The sequence below is a fragment of the Bombus fervidus genome, chromosome 7 (genome assembly GCF_041682495.2).
Source record: "Bombus fervidus isolate BK054 chromosome 7, iyBomFerv1, whole genome shotgun sequence".
In the NCBI taxonomy this organism is placed as follows: Eukaryota; Metazoa; Arthropoda; class Insecta; order Hymenoptera; family Apidae; genus Bombus; species Bombus fervidus.
Window position 1 is genome coordinate 798,418 of NC_091523.1, and position 23,291 is coordinate 821,708.

The 23,291-nt window shown below is 39.4% G+C and overlaps 1 protein-coding gene across 7 annotated transcripts in view; it reads left to right on the forward strand.

Moving 5' to 3' along the window:
• Positions 1-23,291, forward strand: part of Rbp6 (RNA-binding protein 6) — a 765,794-nt gene that overhangs the window by 2,485 nt on the left and 740,018 nt on the right. For all 7 annotated transcript variants that reach the window (XM_072007202.1, XM_072007200.1, XM_072007204.1 and 4 more), the window contains exon 2: positions 1,504-1,544. In XM_072007202.1, coding sequence (XP_071863303.1) covers positions 1,504-1,544 — 41 coding nt within the window. The remainder of the gene's footprint in view (positions 1-1,503; positions 1,545-23,291) is intronic.

A 23,291-nucleotide genomic window follows, 5' to 3' on the forward strand; every position in this document is an offset into this window, starting at 1 on the left:
GGGGAATAGGTTATATCGTGCCACGGAAAATCGATGTTCAAATGCGCCACCACGTGATTACGTCCACAACGCGAGAATGTTATCTTTGTGGATATACTGCTCACCGTGATAATCTTTGCTTTTCAGTAATGCCAACGCATTATGTTGCTCGTACTATGACCTTCTTTTGAAACGCAGAGTGAAAAAAAAAAAAAAAAACGGAAGAAACAAACGCGCAAGTATAGGAGGCAAAAAATTGCATGCATTTCCTTATCCATTCGTTAGTGGATTAGTAGAAAAACGGTATAGGTTTTGACGCTAACACACGGTAGACAGATTTATTTTGTATAAAGATTTATATTCGTGTCGCAATTGCTATCCGTAATTGATGCGTTTATTGATAAGAACATATTTACTACCAAGATATTCGCGCACGACGTAAGTTCCTAATGAGGCGCTGTTATTTATTCGTGAATGCTCGATGTATTGTAAAAATAGCAAGATCGTTCCAACAGAAGTGTTTTGACGGCTGGTGGCAATCGAGATAATTGCTGGCGTTGTGACATGTAACAATGCGTACCGATCTACGGAAGTACGTAACGGTGATTAGAGTAATTATTGGATGAGTAATAAACGTGTTGGTATCCGGTTTCAAAATTCTCGGAGTAGTATTTATTTCTTAATATTCGTACCCGGATTAGAAATCTTATCGTGTCATAAAATGGCTTTTATTTCATTCGTTATATGCTTAATAACGGGGAAGAGAAATCCTCATATGTGTTTTTAAGGAGCTATTGCTCTAACTTAAACGCGGTATTTTTAAATTATCCGTATTTAAAATGTATTTACATTACGACCACGCGTTTGCTATATCCTTGTGAATCCGCTCAACTCAGATTAGTGTACAAATGCAATTTGTTTTTGCAATATCGCTAACGATAACGTTTCTTATAAATCGATTAATAATTACGATTTTGTAACATAAGTCCGAATTTGATTCATTGCTTGGGAAAGGGAAGGAAATATTTTATTTCCCTGTACTTTTTGGGACTGTCATAAACAAGGGACAAAAGTTTTTTCATACAGTTCTCAGTAACCAGAGTCAAATATAGATTTGAATGAACACGCCGTAATGCCGACGAACTCTGTTACAATATCGAAGTTTGTAGGATTGATATATATCAATATAGAACAAAGAAGGCGCCAAGGTACGAGGGGAACACGTGTTTGTTGTGTTTCGCGCGTGAATCGTTTGGTTTCTGTTTTAAATGAATGCGACGTTTTGTAAATTGAACGACGTGTTTTAATGAGGTTATGATTAATGCAATGAGAAAGAAAATAATCCGCGAGTTGTTCAGTTGTTGGTTGATGTGTGGTGACACCTGCCGTCGACAAACGGAAACTGCGCAGGGGGTCACGATACCGGAAGTTACCCTCTGTCGGCAGTTTCCCCTGTCTCCCTTCGTCATCTGCAGAAGATGCAACCTGATGCCGATGCTGACGGAATCATCTTTCTTTTTCTAGGAAAATGTTCATCGGTGGTCTATCTTGGCAGACCAGTCCAGGTATGTAGTCAATATTTTTGTTTGAAAACAAAATATCGATTTTTGATCCTCGAGATCGCGCGTTCTACCTATTCGTATCGTTCGAATGTGCGCGCGCATCGATACGTTTCTACAGTTCACTTGCGCGCCCTATTAGTTTAAACGTCGTCGCCCATACGTTCCCTTTTGCGCGGTAGTGAATGGTTTTAATTTATTTTGTGTTGTGTTTGATGTTTCGGAGTGATCCGGGATGAGCGGAAATAAGGTATGATCGAATAAGGTTTTTTTATTGATCTTTAGAGCGATACTGTATAGAGGAAATACCTGTCATTCGTATGTTGTACATTTCGTTTACATTCGAACGTATGTGTTGAGAGGTTAGTTTGGCGATAAATTTAGAGAGTAATCTATTATTCAAATATTGTTTACGTAGCATACGTTGTGCTTCGAACGCTTATATTAAAAGAAAGGAACAAGTGAGATACAAATACGTTTCTCATATCGACCCTAGAGATGTATATTCTGAATGTAACAGGGACATTTTATATCAGTATTGTATTAGGCAATAAAAAAGATGGCGTGACGGTTAAATGCTACGATAGATTTCGTGATTTATATCAAAATGATTTGGAGAAAAGTTAAAATTAGTAAAATAGCTCTTTTAGTACCTTTAATGTGAAACTACTATCATTATTGGAGTAAAGGATTATAAATAATTAAGTTGTAGTTAATTTGAGAATTGAATAATTAGACGTAATTCGACATTTTCACATAATTAATTATTCTGAAGCAACTATAAAAACATCTTACATAACATAATCATTCTGGTGCAACTATATAAACTAGGAAGATAATTGATATAAAGCAACTCGGTAATCGTTTAAAAATTGTAATTAATATAGCATATAGGCTACTCGCGATTATTTGAATGACCAATCATCGATGCAAGTTTATGATAAAGGCTATGAGAATTGTTCCTATAAAGAGCAGAGAACAGTTATTCATGCAGATCGTATGATCTCAAAGTTATATCGTATAGTAACCCAACCTTTCGCAAACAATTGCATTGTCTAAAATTTACCCGTTATGGAAAAATTAAAAGGAAAAAGAAGAGTAGATTTGAAAAATTAGGATAAAATATTCAGGACGAATGAATAAGTGGTCCTTCTGTATGAAAAGAAGCTGCTCTATAGGAACGAAGGGAGCGTGCATGGTCGATGAGGTAATGACGAGGAGCACGTGCAAATTCGAGGCGTTCCTTTTGACGGGGCTCGCTTGGCCGCTTGCTCGCGTGTTCGAGTGTTCGAGGTTCGAGTTAGCAGTCCTTTTATCTTCGTTAAGAGACTCGTGCCAGTTGGGCGTAGGAGAGAAGGAGAGGGAAGGGTAGAGCGAGAAAAAGAATTGCCTCAACGAGAGGCTGGAACGCGGAACGATAATCGTGCCGCGACCAAATGGCCACGAGTCGTCACGCGCGCCTTTCGACTGTCGACGAAAAAAATGGCCCTATGTAAAATGTTCTCGAACGGACCGCGATAAGATTCACGAGAATAATTGATAACACGGGCCGTGCGTGACGCGCGATTTTGAGAAATTGCCACGGCAACGACGAAATCGTGAAAAATGCGACAGGCTCTCGTGTGTTGTAACTTATAACCATATGAACATTCGTTATGTGAAATCATCGGAGAAATCACGTTCGATCTTCTAGCATTGAAAGTTTTTCTGAGTCGTAAGTTAAATGGCTGATAAAGTAGACGTTTTATATAGATGACAAGAACGTAGACCGATAAATGAGACGACGAGCATCTCTTTTTTTTTAGAAATAAAATTGTTTTTCATAGAATAGGGACGTAAATGTTTTGTCGAGAGAATAGAAGAACTTTTTCGTCACAAGTTTTCCATTTGGGATGGAGATCGTTTTCTTTCTTTTTCGCTTTTTGAGGGCGAACGAACCTTCAATTTCGTGAAATAATTTCAAAGAGATAATCGTTGATAGAGGTACGATACGCAATATAACATGCCAGAATAAGACTAGGTATTAAATTCTTTGATCGTGTAGCAATTATTTCTGACTACGGTCAGATAGGTTCGTGACATAATTAGCGATGCAACGTTAGGACGCTCTACACGGTTTTTCTCCTGGTCGGCTCCAATTAAAGGTTCTTTCTCCTTCTCTCTGCGGAATTATTCAATTACACAAAAGAATGTTCGTCTATTATCGTACAGAATTTGCGGTAAAATACATGTTAAATACGTGACATTTAATTAACCTTTCAAATACAATCGAAAAAAATTCGCCCCTTTTTTGTTTCTCTTTGCTTTTTCTATTTTCGTGCCTTTTGCCATTTTGCGTGACGAATTCATAGGAAATCTAGGAGATTTACCTGTTTCGACCTAAAATCAGCGCTAATTTCGCGGCGTGCTGCGACTAACCTCGAGAAGGAAACGATATTGCTTCGTAGGAAAGGCGTGCATCAGGCGAAGGAACAAAACCGTTCTTGCGCGAATTAATATAATCATGTCACGCGGCCGCAAGCAATATTATTGCGAAACGATCTTGGCTACTTAGAAACCGCCAACTACTTCCGCGAAATTTTTATGGCGGGAATGCGTACGTTACGTATTTACAATGGCGTTTCCGCGATATCTTATCAGTTTGAGCATGTGATAGGTATTTTCTGATATACTCACGAGTTTCGAGTTTGAATCTATTTCATTGTTCCACATTTTGTAAAATACTTTTTTCAATATCGTGTATAGAATCATTTGGATATTCTATTGTATCCTATTGTTGGTTAATCAAACTATTAACTTTATACGAAATTGAAGAATGATTGTAAATAAACTTGAAAATAAAACTTTTAGATCGTGATTATTATTAGAAACTGCTGATTGTACGCACGTGTGCTAGATTTGAAAAAGAAGTATTAATATGTATCTTATTCATGTATAGAAAGTGAAAACTCGCTACACCGGTAGCTGCGCGATTAAAGTAATTGAGTGTATTATCCAATTACTACCATATGGAAGAAAACGAAGACTGCCCGATAAACGTTCCAAAAACGATAAAATTAATTCGAAGGCGTACTCTTAATATCTCCTCGGTGGCGGTAGATTATTAACCGCAGCTACCGTTTCATTAACTGATACACGATAGAGTTACGTAACTTTTACGTTTGCTGATTGTTCCGATCATTAACATACCATGATAATGTTCAAACGGCCGCGCTGAAGCAAATTCTCAGACGTTATATAATCTGGTCGGCAGGTGTTGTTCCGGGTTATGTCGCGGTTGTTCGTTCGCCGGGCTAATATTTTGGCAAACGAGTCGGTTTCGTTCTTTCTTAATTACGCACCGCTGAAATAGTTTTCGTGACTTCGCGTTAGCGATTCTCCTGGAAAAAGAATAAAAGGAACGAAGTTGGAGTAGGCTCATTAGCGTTATTTGCCGCAGTTACGTAAGTAGCGTATCACCATCTCACTTTGTCCTTTCCTCGTTATTTCGTAGTTTGCTTAGTCCGACTCTGTCTTCCTGCAAGTCCATTCTGCGCGACGAAAAATGAAAGAAAAAGATACGAAAAGAAAAAAAGAGGATGACGTGCAAGAAAAGTTAACCGTTCGTTGCATAGTTCCTCGCCACGTGTATCTTTTCCCATTAGGGTCATCGGCTCGTAGATTAAATTTACGCGCAAGGTTGAAAATAAATTCGTGGAAGCGCTTCGGACGTTGGACGAGGACGAATTTGCCGACGAATTATCGAGGAACAATGATCGATCGATGCCACGTTCGCGCTCCATTTCCACCGGTTTAGCCTTCCTTTCATCAGTGACGCTACGAGAAAGCGCGTCTGAGGTAGAAAAAGCGGAGCAGTCGTCCGGCCATTTCACGGCGCACCGTCGTAAACTGTGTTTTGCGTCGCTGTACTGTGTTCCGCAAAAGTTCATAGGTACAAAGATGCGATGTGCACCGCGCTGTAACCGTGGGAAAGCGCCTACGAGCGTCGCAGTATATTGCTTCTACGGTTTATCGCGGTTCGCGAGCATGAAACGAGTTACTTCTAAAACAGTATGTGTGTAATAGCAATAATTGTATTCGCGGAAAATGATTGGGTCGGGTCAAGAAGTTCTTTGCCCTCTTTCCAGCGATATTTTTATAGGTTCATTCACGTTGGTTAATAGAAACGTTTCAGGTTGATATAGATTTATTTTATCAAGGAATAAAAGTGTGTGACTTTGATCAAATATTATAACTGTACAGAGAATTTCAAGTATAAACAGACAAGGTTTGAGGACTAGTATTTGATTCAGCTTTAGGATAAAAAGCTATTACGTAAATATGAGTTCGAAAGTGCTTCCTTTCTGTGATGTCCGACAAGTGCAGGGCTATAAATACCTTGCATTATCGTTGAGGAAAAAATGCGATAGAATTTGAAACATGTATAGGAATCTGTAAAATTTGTGGTAGCATCATAGGATAAAAATAAAGATAGAAATAGAATAAAGATAAAAATAGAATGGAAATAAAAATAAAGATGAATAGTAAAACGAATGATACTTATATTCTAGCGCGGTCCATATCTTTCTCGTAAGACTCCTTATGGATTTTAGTGTTCTCATTTCTTTTATTATTTAAAAATCCTACACACACGTTTTTCGGAAATTTCTAATATCTATGCTCATGAAATAAAATATTTAATCCTCAATTAAACACATGGAACAAGTTTGCAAACTTCAACCATTTACTTCTGAGAACATAAAAATTCAAGATAGCCCGCGATAAATTCCATTAGCTATCACAGCCAGTACTCCTTTCCCTCTCTCTCTCTCTCTCTCTCTCTCTCTCTCTCACTCTCACTCTCACTCTCTCTCTCTCTCTCCCTCCCTCCCTCCCTCTCTTTCTTTCCCTCTCTTCTCTTTTCATATTCACTTTTCCTATTGAAAAAACGTTTGCCGTTGGCGAGGCGGCCTAGCTGGTTGTCACAGAAAAAAGAAAAAACAGAGGATATGGAAGAAAAACTCTGTTGTTCTTCTTTCCGCGTTAGCGTGTCCATGTGGAGCCAGTCGGACACGGAAGATTTTGCTGTGCGTCGCGGCACGACCGTTCGAAGCGCGACGAGCGTGCGACTCGCAGTCCTCGCGAATCCATGGAGCTCGAGTTCGTTTCACCGATCATCGTGGCGCACGAAGTTTCGCGAGGTTCACGAGACAGTGTCGCATTACGAGCCGCATAATCCCGCATGTTGGAACGTAATACGGAAGCGCTGGTTCCGTTACCGAGTTGGCGGTATGTTACGCAAACTCCCGCCTACCAATGAAATCCTTTCGTTGGCTCTGACAATTCTTTTCTTTCCTTCTATGAACTTCGAATTACAGATTACCTTCTGCGAAAAATGTTCATGATTTCGTTTCATCGACCGACTTCGTGAAAAAATAGTTTCTCTTCTTTCATTCAGATTTCTTCTGTTTTGAAACTGGGATCCGAATGAGTACAGTAATTTTTATAAAAATGAATTGGGCAACTTTCTATAAAAAGAGGCTACACATAAATATATAGGTGCATGGTGTATTTTTTAGTGAAATTGTTGAATTATTTTATCAAGTTTTTATTTATTTCGTGAATATTAATATTTATAAGAGCTATAACAACTATCAATTCGAATCCTAATATGAACAAAATTAGAAATGATATTTTCAATGCAATTTACTTCATTTACCATTTTATTTTATAAACTCTTTTCCTACGAATCTACCCGATTTCACTCTTTTGCACGTTTCAACGTCGAATCTGGAACTTGAGCCTAGCATAGTGATTGATTTCTAGTCCTTGTATCTCTCAAAAAACCTTCCTTCGTCAAGTCATATCCTTGTCTCGCACGCAAGAGTTGGAGAGCGGTGTTCCGTTCAAAATCCAATCGTCGGGACCGCACGTTCGTTTATGTTTGATTCCCGCAGAGGGTTTCAGCCTATTGTGACGACAGACGTTCCTAACTGCGCGCCGGTGTTTGCCAATTCAATCGGTTATTCGCACTACGTATATCAATGTACATATTATACATAATGTGATTTCAAAATGCGGTTCTCTGTACAAAGAGCGATTACGTATTAATCATCGGCATCGACGAATCTGCCAGTGAAACAAGGCGTAACGTGTAATTTGTCGGAGAAATTGTACGGGGCTTGATGAATGAAGAGCGTGGATAGTTAGCGAGACTTTTCCCAATCAATGATCGACATTGATGTATGTCTTCTAGTTAGAATACTGCAAATATCAAGAGTTATAAGAAGGTTTTAAACTTCGAAATCATTACACCTAGGAAATAAAATCGTCGATTTATTGCATTTTGTTTAATACGCATTACTCGTGTGGCTTTGTTTGTTTCACTTTACGCGACTTTACGTGAATAATGCTCATCAGCGATTATGCGTTTACGACTGTGCCGTGCGATGGCAAAGTAACGACATATTATGCGTAACGGAAGCTATATAGCCAGAACTGAGAAAGATGGCAACGGTCTTCGCTGTTCTTTTAACTAATAACAATTCTCCTTGTTTTGCTGCAACGTTTAACTGACTGACAAAGAACCAGACTCAGAGTTATTTTGTCAAACGTCTGTTTTCTGGCTCTTCAACGAAGATTCTGCTTCTTGCGTGCTTTATCTTACCGTATACTATTTCTCCGCAATATTTCCTCAAAATATCGCTTTCCAGGATCTGGTCGCCATCTGCATCCCAGTACGATTGTCTTCAGTGCGCCATTTAAGGTCTCGGATCTCCGGTAGTCACGCTTTCGAGCAATTACATTTTTCAGTGGCTGGTTGTTTGCGTCGTATCCAAAGTTATCGTGGCCCGAGCCATAATCTCGCCTTTTATGATTTTATCGCTTGCAGTTGCATACGTGTACGCGTCGCAATTTAACGCGAACACGTGCTCGATCGTAGAAGGATACCCAAGATGTATTTTTTGTTGTGATATTTTTTGTGCCGTGTTTTACGTTTGCCCTTTTGTTTACCGTAATTCGCAGACATTACGAGCCGTGTTACCTTAATCCACCGTGTTCCCCGTGATTCCAGGAAGTCCTACGCTATTTTACGTATATATACTTTCCACAAGGCTTTTTAATTGATGTTTCGTAAACGTAAAAGCGTATGCTCTCGTATATACGTGTGGCTATATGTTCAATAAAGTTTTTCTCGGTTACGTTCGTGGTTACGTAAAAATAGTTTGTAGAGATATCGAGCGCGATGGTGTTCGACACCAATGGCCCTTCAGCTTGACGCGATTTCGAGCGTCGAACCCGCTCCGATGAAAATTACCCCGGTTTGTGTTGAAGCGCCTCGATCCACTGGATATACAAGTGTCCAGCAAGTCCGTTGTCTCTCTCGACATCGATGATTTTATCCATTTCGCTATTACAATTAGTAGTTATGGCTATCTTGGAAAACGAATTGTAATATTTGAAATAATACTAAATATATTAACTAGAGTCATCTCGTTTCCGATATTTAGATGAACTGCCACGAAGATCTATTAACTATGTTTCGTAAACAATTCTTATCAAGTCGTTTGTATTAGTTATCAATATTTTTACAAATGACAAATATGTTTTAACGTACTTAAGCGTACATTGTACGTTGTACATTGTAGCAATGTACAATGGGATTTGTCGAGTAGGTTGTATTTCTTGTACGCACGTGGTCTTGATTGTCCGGCGAAATTTCAAGTCATTCAAATGGTTACTTGGCACTTTGGGTCGGTTCCAGGTATTGTCAAAACATTGTGGGACAACGGTTCAATCTTACAAACATGCATCAGTTTGCACCTAACTTTCATCGCTTTCTGCGTCACGTCGCGTCGGTTAGCGGCAATACAACGGTGTTGTGCTGACGAAAAACGTGTACACCGAGATGAAAGCGTCCAATTCAAATTGCTTTCTGTCATAGTCCCAGCTACCACGTACCGTTTTTACAATTTCCAGCGTACGTAATAATTTATTGTTTCGTGTACAAGCAACGGATTGCGATGGAAGCGATGTAAATCGTCTTATTCTGGAATATTTTGTTTTTAATCGAACTTTATCAAACTATATTTTTCGATGCAACGATATATACGTAGGTAAAACGTTTGTTCGCTTACTGGCTTTTAACAGCCATTTTGTGTTTGATTACAGTTCTTTTTGTCTCGTGAATTGTCTGAAATCACTGTTGCATATTATTATAGGTATTATATATAGTTATGTTAAATGTACTAGACGAGATTTAGTAGCTAGTTTATATTTATTTATTTTTCCTAATCCAAGTGCGGTCAATTCAATTCTTATAGAGTCCTGTTCATAGGTCATCGGATTTTTGTTAACTTTAAACATAATGTTTATTAAATTAGGTTCGTAATGCGATCTTCAAAATATAGTATAAATTACATTTCTTGATAACACGCGTGATTAATAATTGCCAACTTTATTCATGTAACTACGATGTGCATTTCTCCCTAACCCAAATAAACAAAGCGTCTGATGATTTATGACTGACAATGTACATATATAGACACGATTATCACCGACTCTCTTCGGATTAAAATATATTTATCGCTTTTTCTTGCAATTTTTTCATGTGTCACGTTGGTGCTTCAAATATTCGGAATAATAAACTGCAACTGTCTCGTTTGATAATTGTTCAGTCGAGACGGAAACGAGCTCCGAAACGAGAACGAGAACGAGAACGTTATCAGCTGCGATTTAAAGAGAAACACTGCGATTCCAAACGAAGCGTAGCAAAAACTTTTGTGACGTTTTCTCGGCTTCGTTGTCGTTGTAATCGTCTTGGTCGTCACGGTGTCTGATGCAATCGAGCGCAACAGACTCTCCTCGACTCTCTCGCTATTTTTAAACGTAATTGCAGCCGGCCGTTTTAATGGGCAAACGGGTGTACAGCTGGCGACGGAAGGGAAAAGGAGATGCGTGGCTAGAGAAACGATGAAAATTTGTCAGCGTCTTTTGGGGATGTTGCGGCGTTAACGAGCGATTTCGTATCGCGGGGATTTCCATGCAGCTTCTTCGCTCGTTGCAGTTCTATTTTTGGTGCGCGTTCGTGCACTGTTTGCGGAAACGTTTCGTAAAGAGTGCCGGTGATTTTGTATGAGAGATGTTGCTCACCGGTTATCGTTGTACACGATAAACAAAACGAGAATACGAGTTGTAAGGTCAAATCCACTCTTCTTTTTACCCGCATATATTATACGCGATCTCGTGTTTTGTCACGGTGTAAATGTCGTCTCATCATCGATGATCTAGACGAACGGGATGAGAAGGTAAGCTGGTTGGTTGGTACAGGATGGTCGATCGTCGTTCGTGCAGCCACTCTTAAACTAACGCCAATTAGTAGCGCGGTACACCGCGGAGTACACTATAAATAGGCCGTTAGGTAGGTCTGGGTTGAATTGGGTAAGCGTTAAGTTGCGTATTAACGGGCCGCTAATGACGCAGCGTGTGCGCACCGAAGCGGGGTTACAGTGCCGTGAGGCGGTGACGACAGGGGTAAGAAGTGGCGGAGGGCGTCGTGTTTCACACCAACCGTCACGAGATTCGATTATAATTCCATGATTCTCCCTGGACGGTGTACGCGATATCAAAACGCGATTCAAAATACGACAGAAAAACCTATAAAATACGTTGTGTCGGTTGTCACGGGGCCAATTTAATTTCGCCGAGTACATATTAGAACGGAGGTAATGGAATAGCAGACTCCGCGGTCGCTTCAATTTTGGATCGTCGAGGTCGTCGAAATCCGCGATTAAAGAAACGTAGATTACGTAGAAAGCAGCTCGCGCGTACCGTCGTGTCGTCTAGCTCGCGAACTAATATTCCACGATGCGCACGTTTCTCCTTCATCTCTGCGCACGCCTATCGCTATTAATCCGGATGCAATGGTGGTATCGCGATTGGAAACGAGGAATTGCCTTGGAATTGCACTGTCGAATCACGACGTCGAAACAACGTACCGTGGATACGACTTCTTCCCGGCGTTGAATTTTTTGATCGATTGAGACGATTCTTTAATTCGGTTACGTTGCTAAATTGTTTGAAAGAACGGCAGAAGAAGAGAAAACGATAACCCTAAAGGTTGAGCGAACGATGAAGATGCTGCGTACGACGGGTTGGTGAATGAAAAGGGCTAAATGGTATGCTGTTGGGCTGGAAAGGGTACAGCACGAGGCCACCGTGAGACGGGCGATCCGAGGCGAACGAGGACAGAAGAACAGGAAGAAGAGGGAGTCGATCGGTCAGCTGACTGATGGCTGGCTGTCCTTGTCCCTCTTTGGCTCTTCCTCGTTCGTTTGAAAGCTGCTAAAGGGGGCCTTAATTACGCAACTAGGTCGAAAGGGGCGTCTAATTTATTTCCAGCGACATAGGTGACTGCTTGCGGGCCTCTCCGCGACAGCTAGCTTGTTAGCGCAGCGTATTTGTTAACATAAAGGGAGGTCAATGACTCTTGTGACATCGTTTCGGTTTACGTTTTCAACCTCACGTTTTGTTAGTCCATGTTTCCTCTTTTCTTCTTTCCGCTACGCGAAATTTCGTGATGAAAGAGCCAATTTGAAAGGGAGATATGTATGTATACATAGCTGTGGTGATAGATGTAATTCGTATAACGTTGCTCCATAGCGTGACTTGCGAAATGTATCGATTTGGGAGTGGTTTGGATGAAGAGATAAAACTCTTGTTTCGTCAGCTGGTACAGTGTCGTTTAATCTTAGCGTGTCAGAACTACACGTATGATCTTTCGTCCGAAACATCGAGATTTAGTCCTAGCACTTTTGCCGCGAGCTGTTTTTCTAGAAACAAAGAATACGTTCTTCCGTACGTGATATCAAAGGTTTCTTATGTACCGTGTTTTAAATATATGGTCACGAGATAAGAAGGATCTTAAAGTTAAACATTTAGCTAGCGCCTTTTTCTTTAAGTCATTCGCTTATCTACTTGTACATAATTAGTAGTATTACTTTCTGACAAAAATTACGATACTAGTGTTTCATAAGTTTAACTCGGTAATTGATTTCTTGTGACTTTTTCTCTTCATGTTCAAGTTGCTTTCTTTCTACACCAAACTTCATTTTACATCGAGCACTTTGCATACCATAAATCAATGGTTATACACATTTCATTTAAATGTGTATATATTATACTGTTACGTATCCAAGACATTAAGTAGTGCCTCTAAAAATTCTATACGATATATTTTGTACATGTACAAGTGTTTTATTAAAATCGGTCCCATTTCTACGATATATTCCGAACGATGTAAGATACGCTAGTTTCTCGAGTAGTTGAAACGTCAGACATTCCATCCGTACATACAAAGTAAATAGGATAAGCATTTCTATTTTACATCATCTGGTTTCCACAATCTACGAACACTAACAAGGATATCTTTCATTTCCTTCGATGGTTGTAACGTTTCCTTCTTGTGCTATTGAACAGATGTCAACGCTCGCTCTGTATCGTTCAAAAGCATATCTTTAATCTTCCATCATGTAGCGAATATATCCGACATCGGTTAGGTTTGAGTTAATAGTCCCTGACGTAAGACAGTTTTGCAATTTAAATGGCCTGAATTATGATGCTATTAATTTTCATTTTATTGCATTTTCCATAGTGGTGTTCGAATAGCAGTTAACTGCTCGTTGTCTCGTGCTATTATTCCGAACGTGTGCAGTATGTATTTCCACGCATAAAAAATTATTTTCGTTTAGCTCGCCAGTGAATTTCCAAAGTGAATCAATAATCAAAACGATTTAGCTTCGATCGTGAATTTTTAAATATTAGTCGCTTTTTAATACTCAGATTATTTTGTCAGAATTATCTTGCTACTATTTTCGATAAAAAAGGACTTACAGTTTACATTATTTTCGTCTCTAGTTTCTATATTCGTTTTTTATCGAGATAAGGAAATTAAGTTTCTTTCTTTGATTATCACGTGTCACTCTCAAAATCTACAATAACGATTCATAGTTTCCCTTATCTTCGTTTGAGAAACTGTAAACTAATAATTCATCTTCTTTCCTTAGAATCATCGAATAATCGTTAAGGTGCATATATCGCGCTTTTTTCTCATTAAAAATTAGAAATTCTCTAATCTCTGAAGCTTTCGTAAGAAATTTCTGTGATGGGAATCGTTTCATACTTTCATTCATATTCATTCATTTTATTCATTAATTTCATTCATTCATATTTTCCATGGATTTTCCAATATTTTATATCCTCGGTAATTAGAATAACCAGCTCAGACAGTACATATGCAGTAGCAGTGGCGATACGTACGGCTGATGAACGTTCTTATCCGGGATCATCTAATTCTGTTGGGCTGTAAGACTCGAACAAGACACACGTTGTGCTGATACGTAATGGATGTATAAGCAAGAATCTCGTAAGCCTAAATGCTGGCTGTCGGGCTTATCGGTTGTCATGTGTATACTAGTAGCCTCGTGCTTCCCTTACTTTTCATCCCTTGTTGAAGATAAGCCGACGCTGAGCATAGATAAAAAATGTTTTCTTAAACATACGCATATCGTGTTAGATTTGGACATCAATATATTTGTAGTTCAACATTGTTTCATCTAAAAGAGGTGTTCACACATTTTCGAATCATAGAATATCTTAAGAATACGAGGATTGTTTCTGTTCGAGAACATAACTTGAAATTTTCACTTAAGGTAACTTCACTTCTTCTTGTATTCCGCTCGTTTTCTCCTTTCTTTTTATGATATTGCTTGCTGGTGCTATTGCTGCTATTCCTACTGTTATTATCTTATTGCAAAAATCCTTTTCTCAGTATTCATATAATGTTCTTTCTTCTTTTATTGTAGGAGACCTCCTAGTGCCTTTGTGCAGCTTTTCTTATACATAGTTCTAATTCAGAGTGAGAATAATTTCAGAGCCTCAATGTACATGGTGGGCAATGACTTTGATAAGTTGGGAAACTTCATTTACGAAAGTTGTACGAGGAGACCATTATATTTTAGTAATAATTCTTTTGTGGATAAAGGACTTCGGCAGATTTATAGTTCATTTATATTTTTTTTAAATATTATATATTTTTCGTAACAGATCATAAATTAGGACGCGAAGAAACAAAATCGCAGAATTGCGATTTAAATGATCACAAATTCTGACATTCGATTACGATCATATCTGTAATTTAAAAATATAAGAATTCTGAGAATTTACGTACCAATTAGATGCTTAACCGCGTACTAAGGTATCTGGAATTCTACTCAAGCGAAGTTAATTGCAGAAGCATGTGTTAATGCGTCAGTAACGAGGAAGGAAATATGGGATTAGTTTTCTCATTTATGAACAGTTCGAATATAACTGGTTACTCTAGTAACCAACGGTATTGATTATAGGATGGATTTCACTCGTAAAACCATCTCATGATTTCCTGGTTAGGGAGCACGAGTACTGTTCAGTTGATTTTCCACTCAGTCTCGTCTATCTAGGCCATGTCATGAGCTTGACCCATGTCATTATCGACAATGATTGCTTCTACTCGAGCGATAAATGCTCGTAGGTTGTTTCGATTTCAATGGAAAGTATATCGCATACCGTGGCTCACTTCTTGTTTACTTTATCATGCTATTAATCGTAAGTCTCTTCACTCGCTTTTCTCATTTCTCAATTATGTAAATCTCAATGAAATTCATTCCTTAGATTAATTAGAGCGTTACCTCTTTAATTAATCGTAAGTCTTGAGAAACGTAATGCTTTTGTAACTCTGCAATGAAACGAAAGAAAGAAGAACGAAGAGAAGAGGAAGCAAGATGCGTTTCATCTGGAATGTTAATAGATTCAGCAGTATGGCTTCCGATCATGTCCGTGCTTTGAACGTGGCGGGAACAATGTAGGTTAAGTTAGAGTAGATATTTATATGAACAAGATTGTTTGACATTTCAAAATTGCTGTATTACTACAAATCCGACTGATAATTATATTAAAAAAAAAAAAAAAAAAACATACCAATATATCAAAAAGAATTAGCCTTTGCTCAATATTCTGTGACCTGTCTCGTTTAAACCTTATTGAATATTTTATACTCAATATATCGCACGAAGCAATGCGAATGAATATTTGTTAATAAATAATTAAAAATCTTCAATTTATTATTAATATACTTGGATTGAGTGTAGTTACATATATTTCTTCTATAAAATCATTACTTGTTACATGATATTTGTAAAATATAAAATCAGAAGATCCACTTCGATAGAATCATCTCCAAATATCGGCAATCGTATCCTTCGTGCCAAGAATCAGAGTCATTTATTTCGGCATTTTGTCGTATTGATCCCATAAGTCGGCAATCTTCTCGGTCGATCATTTTATTTTCAATCCAATCCGACTCCACGACTTTCGCCAGGCTTTCCTTCTTGTTTGTCCTTGGAACTTCGCGTCAGATGTGTCCCGCTACTTTTCGTCCTGTATTTACGTTACTGAGTTCAGCAGTAACGCTTGACTGAGAACGAAGGCTACAAAGAAAGTCAGTTGAAAGATATAAACTGGAAAATTGGCTAACTAGGGACTGGGGCAGGGGAACGAGACGAGGATAACATCGATGCAAACATGTAAATATCTATGTTACGCGTTACTCGCGATAATATCCGTTATCAGTCGTTTTTGAACCGTGCGGGTTGCAATGAGGCAAGCCGCGTATCGGATGTGATTTTATAAGCGCTAAAGTTAAAGAGGAAATGACTACGGTCGCGAAGGTGTTCGAGGCGAAATTTCAAGAGAGTTCGCGCTAAAATAGACTTTCGCCTGGACGTGTCGGTGACTCGCGTGATCCTCCGCTTCGGGTTCCACGCGCGCTTTGATCTGTTATTTTCGCGCCACTCGCTTTAGAAACATGTTGCGGGTTTTCCGTTTTGAAAAAGGAATAATAATCACTACCGAATAAAGATGCTTGAATACTTCGTGTGTCGCCATACAAATAAACAATAAACGGATTAAACTCAGATAACGCAATTTCACAAAGAACATTTTTCATTTTTGTAGTATCGTACATGAACAATTTCGGTGGGACTTTGCTATTTAAACAATAGCAAGGTCCATTAATTTTAATGCTAGCTACATTATCGTCTCAGTTTCTTCACGATATTCCGTAGAAAGTTCCTTAAAACATCCACGCTTGAAATTAGTCAGGATTCAGTGTTGTAGTATGGTATTCGTCGTTGCAAATTGGAGATAAAGGAAGAAAACAATAGATTCGTATTAGAAAAGGAAAAGGTGTTAGAAGCACGCAAAACGATAGGTCGTGTGTATCGGAGCATTGAGTAGGAATATGGATATAGATGCGAATCGAGAGGATTTCCTGGGTCATATCGGACCGGTTTAGTTATGGTATCGAGTGGTACCAATCGTACACTTTTTCATCCTCGTCTAAACTCACCGTGAATCGTTCTTTCATTCTTTTCCTATTTCTCTTTCGATATCTGTTTTCCTCGTTTCCACTGTTTCTCCTGTTCGCGTTTTCTACGCTCGAATACATTCAATGTTTCCAATTAAGGGGTTAGTCCACTTTGCGTCGGCAGTGAGGTGTGACTCTGAGCTGCGGATGCGGCGTTCTCGCACGTTCTAGAACTGCATTCGACCGAGACGCTTATTATTGAAGTCAGCGCTTGCGTACATTTTCTCGGCCACATTATTCAGATCGCGGGGAATTTTTGGTAGGTCCCTCGTTCGGAACTCTTGAATGCAATCTGGATCGGAAAATAGTCGAAAATAAAATAACAGTTAACGAAGTGCATTTTTAACATTACATTTTTTTAGTTGAATATAAAATTTAGCTGCCAAAATCGGTGAAACGACTTGTTCTATTCCTAACTAGACTGCACGCGTTTATACAAATTCATATTTTATATAGATATTTATTATTTCTGTAGAGTTCTTATGAAATAAAAATATATTAAAATGTATTATAATAAGAGTATTAAAGCAGTAGTACAAGATATTTTTCTACGCTTAATAAATTACAATGACTAATTGCGTGGTTTATAAACACTTATATGATTTTTATATTTTCACGAACGGATTATCGTTTCATATTCACGGTTCCATGATCGAGTAATTATGTCCGTGATTAATCTAGATGGAAGCAAACACATTGAGTTTCGTGTATCAAGTATCGGTGATTCGTCGACTCTCTATCTTTAATTAATTCACGATTAATCCTTCGGTGATTCATCCTGGCGAATTGGATTCGCAGCAGCTCGTTAATTTCAACAAATACGCTGCTCAAATCGCTGTTCGAGTTGAATCGAATTTTTCGGGCCACATAATTTAAAAAAACTCGTTAATAAGTGAACATTGCAAAATGAACAATAATGCACGACTGCTTCTATTATTAAAGTCCGCCATGATACCGGTTGCATTGTTGCGTTTAACGGAGCAGGTTAAAACGAATCGATACCATTAAAATTAGTTGTAATCGCTGATTGGCTCGTGTATACAGACGATGATATTATAAATAACACGGAGAACGGCCTAGCGTTCGTTCGTGAAACAATTCGCCTCCACTTTCTCTCGTTCTCTTTTCCCATGTTTTTCGCCACCTCCATTCTCTCATATCTCTTTCACTTTCGCGTCTCTTTTTACCGTAACCGAATCTATCCTCGCATTCAGTCGACATAAAAGCTATCACCTTGCGCTTTCTTACCCTGAGCTTCGACTATCTGACTTTTTTATCGGGTTGCTATGGTGATCTCCGGTCCCGTTTTTCTTCGTTGCCCTCTATCGATACCTTTCGATACCTCCCGGCCCTTCAGCCGAAATTTATAGATTTCGTGAATTCGCTAGTAGAATTTGTTACCGAATCGTACCATTTCGCGTATGTAGGTATAGGACGTACCAAGATATAGCAGGATGGTAAATTAAACTATCGAGCGACGCCGCCGACTGATGTCTTAGGCCTGTAAGCATATTTAGGTCGTACGTCGCATTCTGTCTTAGGGTTTGATGTAAAGAAAGAAAATGAAGACCTATGACCAATTTTATTGAAAGACTGTGAGAATTTTTTAATACAGTTAATCAGTAATTTCAGAAACTTACAGTTTATTAATTTATCGGTACATACTGCATATAATATATCGATTTTGTATATTATATTCTTACTTATATTCTTATCCATCTCTTTGCTCGAGCAACTAAAATACGATTACTTTGATTTCTGATCGATTTCACACGATTTTAGCATGTATTATGAGGCGAGTATACCGTGCGCGTATTTAGTGTTAAACCGATAGCATAAAGCTTCGCTTGGAAAAGATTGGAGGCTTCTGTACGCAATCCGCCGGGAGCTCGCAGCGCTGTCGTTGAATGGCAAGGAACGAGAGAAGCCGGTGTGTCGTCAACACTGATTCTAATTTAGATAGTCATGGTTAACCACGTACTGACAATAGGTCGTTTCGGATGATCCCGATAAGGTTACGATCTCCGCTCCGTTCCGGACACGAATACGTACTGGTCCCCGTGAAGATGTTCGGTTTCCGCCATTCTGTGATGTATCGCAGTTTATATTTTTTATCTCGTTCCCTTTTTTCTTCTTCCTGTAAAGTTTGATTGCACTTCATTATGGAAGTATTTAAAGAAACAATAGTACGTGTGTGAAACCATCTTTTTACACACATTTTAACAAATTAGTAGTTCCTCCTATTTCCTTTGTTTAACTGGAATTAATTTTAATAGAAAGTTAACAGTAAAATCCACACAAGCATTGCTTTATATAGTCATAGAGTCTTAAGAATTTATTAAAAAATCCTCACGAATTCTAAAAACTACGAACCTTGTTGTTCATCTTCTCCTATATTTGTCCCATTTTTTGAATATGAGAATCTCTGTTTCCAAATACTCGCTCCAATATCACCAACGTGCGAGGAAATTATCATCGCTCCGACCCTGTAACTTCGAGAGATTTTGTTTTTCCATTCGTTGAATACTTTCATCTATCTTTTTCGCTTGATTTCGGATCCTCCGGTTTCCTTCCTATTATCGTGGCTTGCACGACCATGAAATAAATCAGTCATGCACGAAGTGAAACGTCTAGTTTACCGGAGCTTCTCCGCTATCGTATGAAACCATGACGGCACGTATTAATCGCCCAACGAGTGGGTCACATTTCCGTGACGATGCTATTGGTTAGGTCAGCTTCTATCTAGAGGCTATAACGATGCAGCCACGCACACGTGGTCGTACACTAGACAGAGGATAAACCGCCCCGTGTGTGTCCGTATATCGAGCCAGTTACTTGAACAACGGTTACTTCTTAATGGACTCGTGGTGCTCGTTTAATATCTGGCCTGGTCTGCATCTGTGTCTCGGACCATGCTCGTTCAGAGCACACATACCCGGCATTATTGGCACGTAACTATAAACGGTCGTGACTTCTAACCGCGTCTCTAGATCGACCCTCTTTTGCATCGCGTTGGATAATGGTCGACGGTGCAGCTCGCGTGAGAAAATGCGTCTGAAGGCGAGCTATATTTCGGATACTTTCGTTTATTGGTGCTATTACGAGTTGGGTTAGAATTTTCATACCAGCAGATCAATCAGGGGGGGTATTATTAGGAATAAAAGCGGACAGTTTAGGAGGATAGACAGTTTAGGAGAATGTCTTATGATTTCTATAGAGATGAGAAGAACTTCCTAGAGATAGCATAGGGGCGAAGGGAATAGTCCCTTCGCTCACTAGCACGCGACGCGATATCAGCTTATTTGTAGATATAAAACTTTCGAATACGCGTGACCATTTTTATGGCTGTACAATTGAATCCACTAGAAATAACCAATTAGACCTGCATTTCTTCCAGCAAACTTCCTTTTTAACCTTCCACGTGGACGTTTTCGGAAGCTTTATAAATGGAAGTTTCTTTCGTGACGGTTGATGCTTCAAGCAAAGTTGAAATTTGTTACTCTTCCGTTGGTGACTAAAGCATTTTACACTAGAGTATTATAAGATTACTACTATGAATTTGGGGGTTGCGTACAGAAGCAACTGTATTGATGTTACTCTATTTATAACATCTATCTGAAAATAGAATCAGAGCAAAGCAGAGATCAACGTGGAAATATTGCAAAATTCAGTCAATGTCCGTTACACCTGGTTTCGTATAAAATCGAGGGAGCAAAGTTGTGCGTGGTCGCGTCTGCTCGCGAGCCAGGCGACGACGACGCGACGTGTTACGTGCGCTAGTTTGGCTTCGGCGATCAAGTGAAAGGAACATTTTGTGTCGGATCGAACGACCAAATATTGAAATTGTGTTTAACGCGCGGCATAGTAAAACCGGGATTCTTTCAGCAGAGACGCTCGAGCAGTACAGTGCACTCGCACTCGCGGCCTCGACGACGAATCGATTCCGCAGTGTGACGAAATAATTGGTTAGATAAATCGTGGCAGATACCGGAGATGGTAATCTCGATAGGAGCGTGCACCGGTAAACCGGTAAAGAGAAATAACGTCTTACTTTGATACATAGAGTCTTTAAAAGCTTACCTGGAAGGCATTAATTCTGATTACCACGAATCATCGTATTGCTAATAAATCAATACGCGAGTGCTGGTGCTTTCTCTTTGAGAAGGCACTGTATCTTGAAATATCTTCGCCGACGTTATTGTGAATGATCGAAACTCTTCTGACGTTCCTCATTTTTTTGCATCGTGCTATATCTGACTCGAGCATCACGGACAGTTACCCAGAGTAACACCAGAGTAAAAAATCGTTGGAGTTACAAATCGAATTGTTCCCATGTACACATAGAGGCATGAGAAGTAACGTGAAGGCACTTATTCGAAAACCACTCTGAAGGCATAGGAAGAGAGTAAGAAAGAAAAGAGGATTTGCGCTATGCCAGGGAATCGTTGGATATCTCAGTTGTATTATCTTGTTCTCGAAGGAAAAATCACCTTCGTTTCTGTGGCGAGAGAATCACTTATCTGCCGTTAAGGGAGATTCGTTCTGCATCGACAAGGCCTCAGCCAGACGTGGAAGGAAATACCTATCAATCGTTATCGCCGTTCTATGGAAGGCGAACGCGGTTCGTTATCACGCTGCGAGATTCAACGAAGCCTGTTCGTCTTGAGTCGGTAGTATCCTTTCCCGTAAACCCACGATTCCGCGCGCTTTCTCATGAACTTTCAAGCTGGATTCGATAAACCGGAATATATCATGGCAGGATGGAATGACTCAAACGTCAGCCATAGGTGAAGGAAGCTCGATGTCGCACAAACGTCACTGCTATAGAAAATTTAACAAGGCTGTAACTTGTTATAGCTCCTGTTAGAATTTTTCGACGATTCGTCGATGTGGCGAACGTCTTGCGGGATTTGATGTTTCTAATCTCGAGGAACGCTTTCAGCTCACTCTCGCGTATGCGTGATAACGCGGTATTGCATTATTGCATGGCCAGATGTGCTCGGAGTGTAAAGCGACGCGAAGAGTACGTTTCCGTTGTGCGTTTAATTTGAGCATAGCTTTTTCATCCTCTCAGATCTTGGCATCGCGTTAAGCACCGAGAAAAACACGAAATTTTACATTGAAAGCGATACCGCAAGTTTTACAACCGTTATTAAAGGTCGTGTTACAATCTTATTTGAAACTGGCAAAGGGTAAGAGGATCGTCTTTGTTGTTTTGCTTTCGTGAATCACGGCTAATCACCGAGGATCGAGGAAATATAAAGTTTCACGCTTGAAAGCAGGTCGAGATAATGAAAATTTCAACGCGGGATCGCAGCCTAGAAAGGAAATCGCTACAAAGCAAAGCGTCTTGCCGATGACTGTACCGGAAGAAGTTTCGTGGCAAAAAGATTTACAGGGTCTTGGCTGGCTGCGGCCACGAGGGACCGGAGGGTGTTTAGTTGCCAGAGAGACAAAGGGAAATAAGACGAAGAGCCCGAGAAGTAGGGTCAAAAAGAAGGTAAAAAAAAGAGAGAGAGGGGGGAGGAGAGACAATAAGAAGATGAGAAGCTGTGCAGCTAGAAAGCGGTCTAGAAGGTGAGAGAGGGACGCGGTATAGTGGACAGAGAAAAGAGAAAAGCGCGAGTCAAAGGGCGGAGGAGAAGAGACGAGAGACCGAAGAAAAGAGAGGCAGAGAGAAAGAGAGAGAGGGTGGAGATAGAGATAGATAGATAGATAGATAGATAGAGAGAGAGAGAGAGAGAGAGAGAGAGAAAGATTTGTTTTAAGAGTGCTACTTCCACCGCATTTTGTATCGGTATATTCGGTTTTGTGAACGCCGCCAACGTTTTCGTATCTAACCACCGAGTCTATAAGACCGATAATGCAGCCTAGTTTACTTCACCGTGCACGCGCTGGGTGGAATCTTCGCTGTGTTTGATGACGTGCAATATTCATGATAAAAGTTTATGGCGCTTGGTGTATACCAGAACCTAGCTAACGGCATTTCGCACTATTCCACGATCCTAAACTAATTTTTCATTATTTATTTCGTGCGCATCTATATTTTTATATATAAACGTTATATATGCGCATTTTACATATCGATTCTTTTTTCATTACGATATCTATATGGATTTTCTCTTTATGCATTATATATTGTACACTATACTAAATTTTATAGTAATAACGTAGCTATCTCGAATCTGTTTCATCTAACTTGTCTCGCAATATCAACATTAAAAATTATCAATGAATGTTGACGCACAATGAAACAGAGATTTTCGATAATTAATGTACGAAGTAGCACCAGGTGCGGGACAAAGGGATTGGCA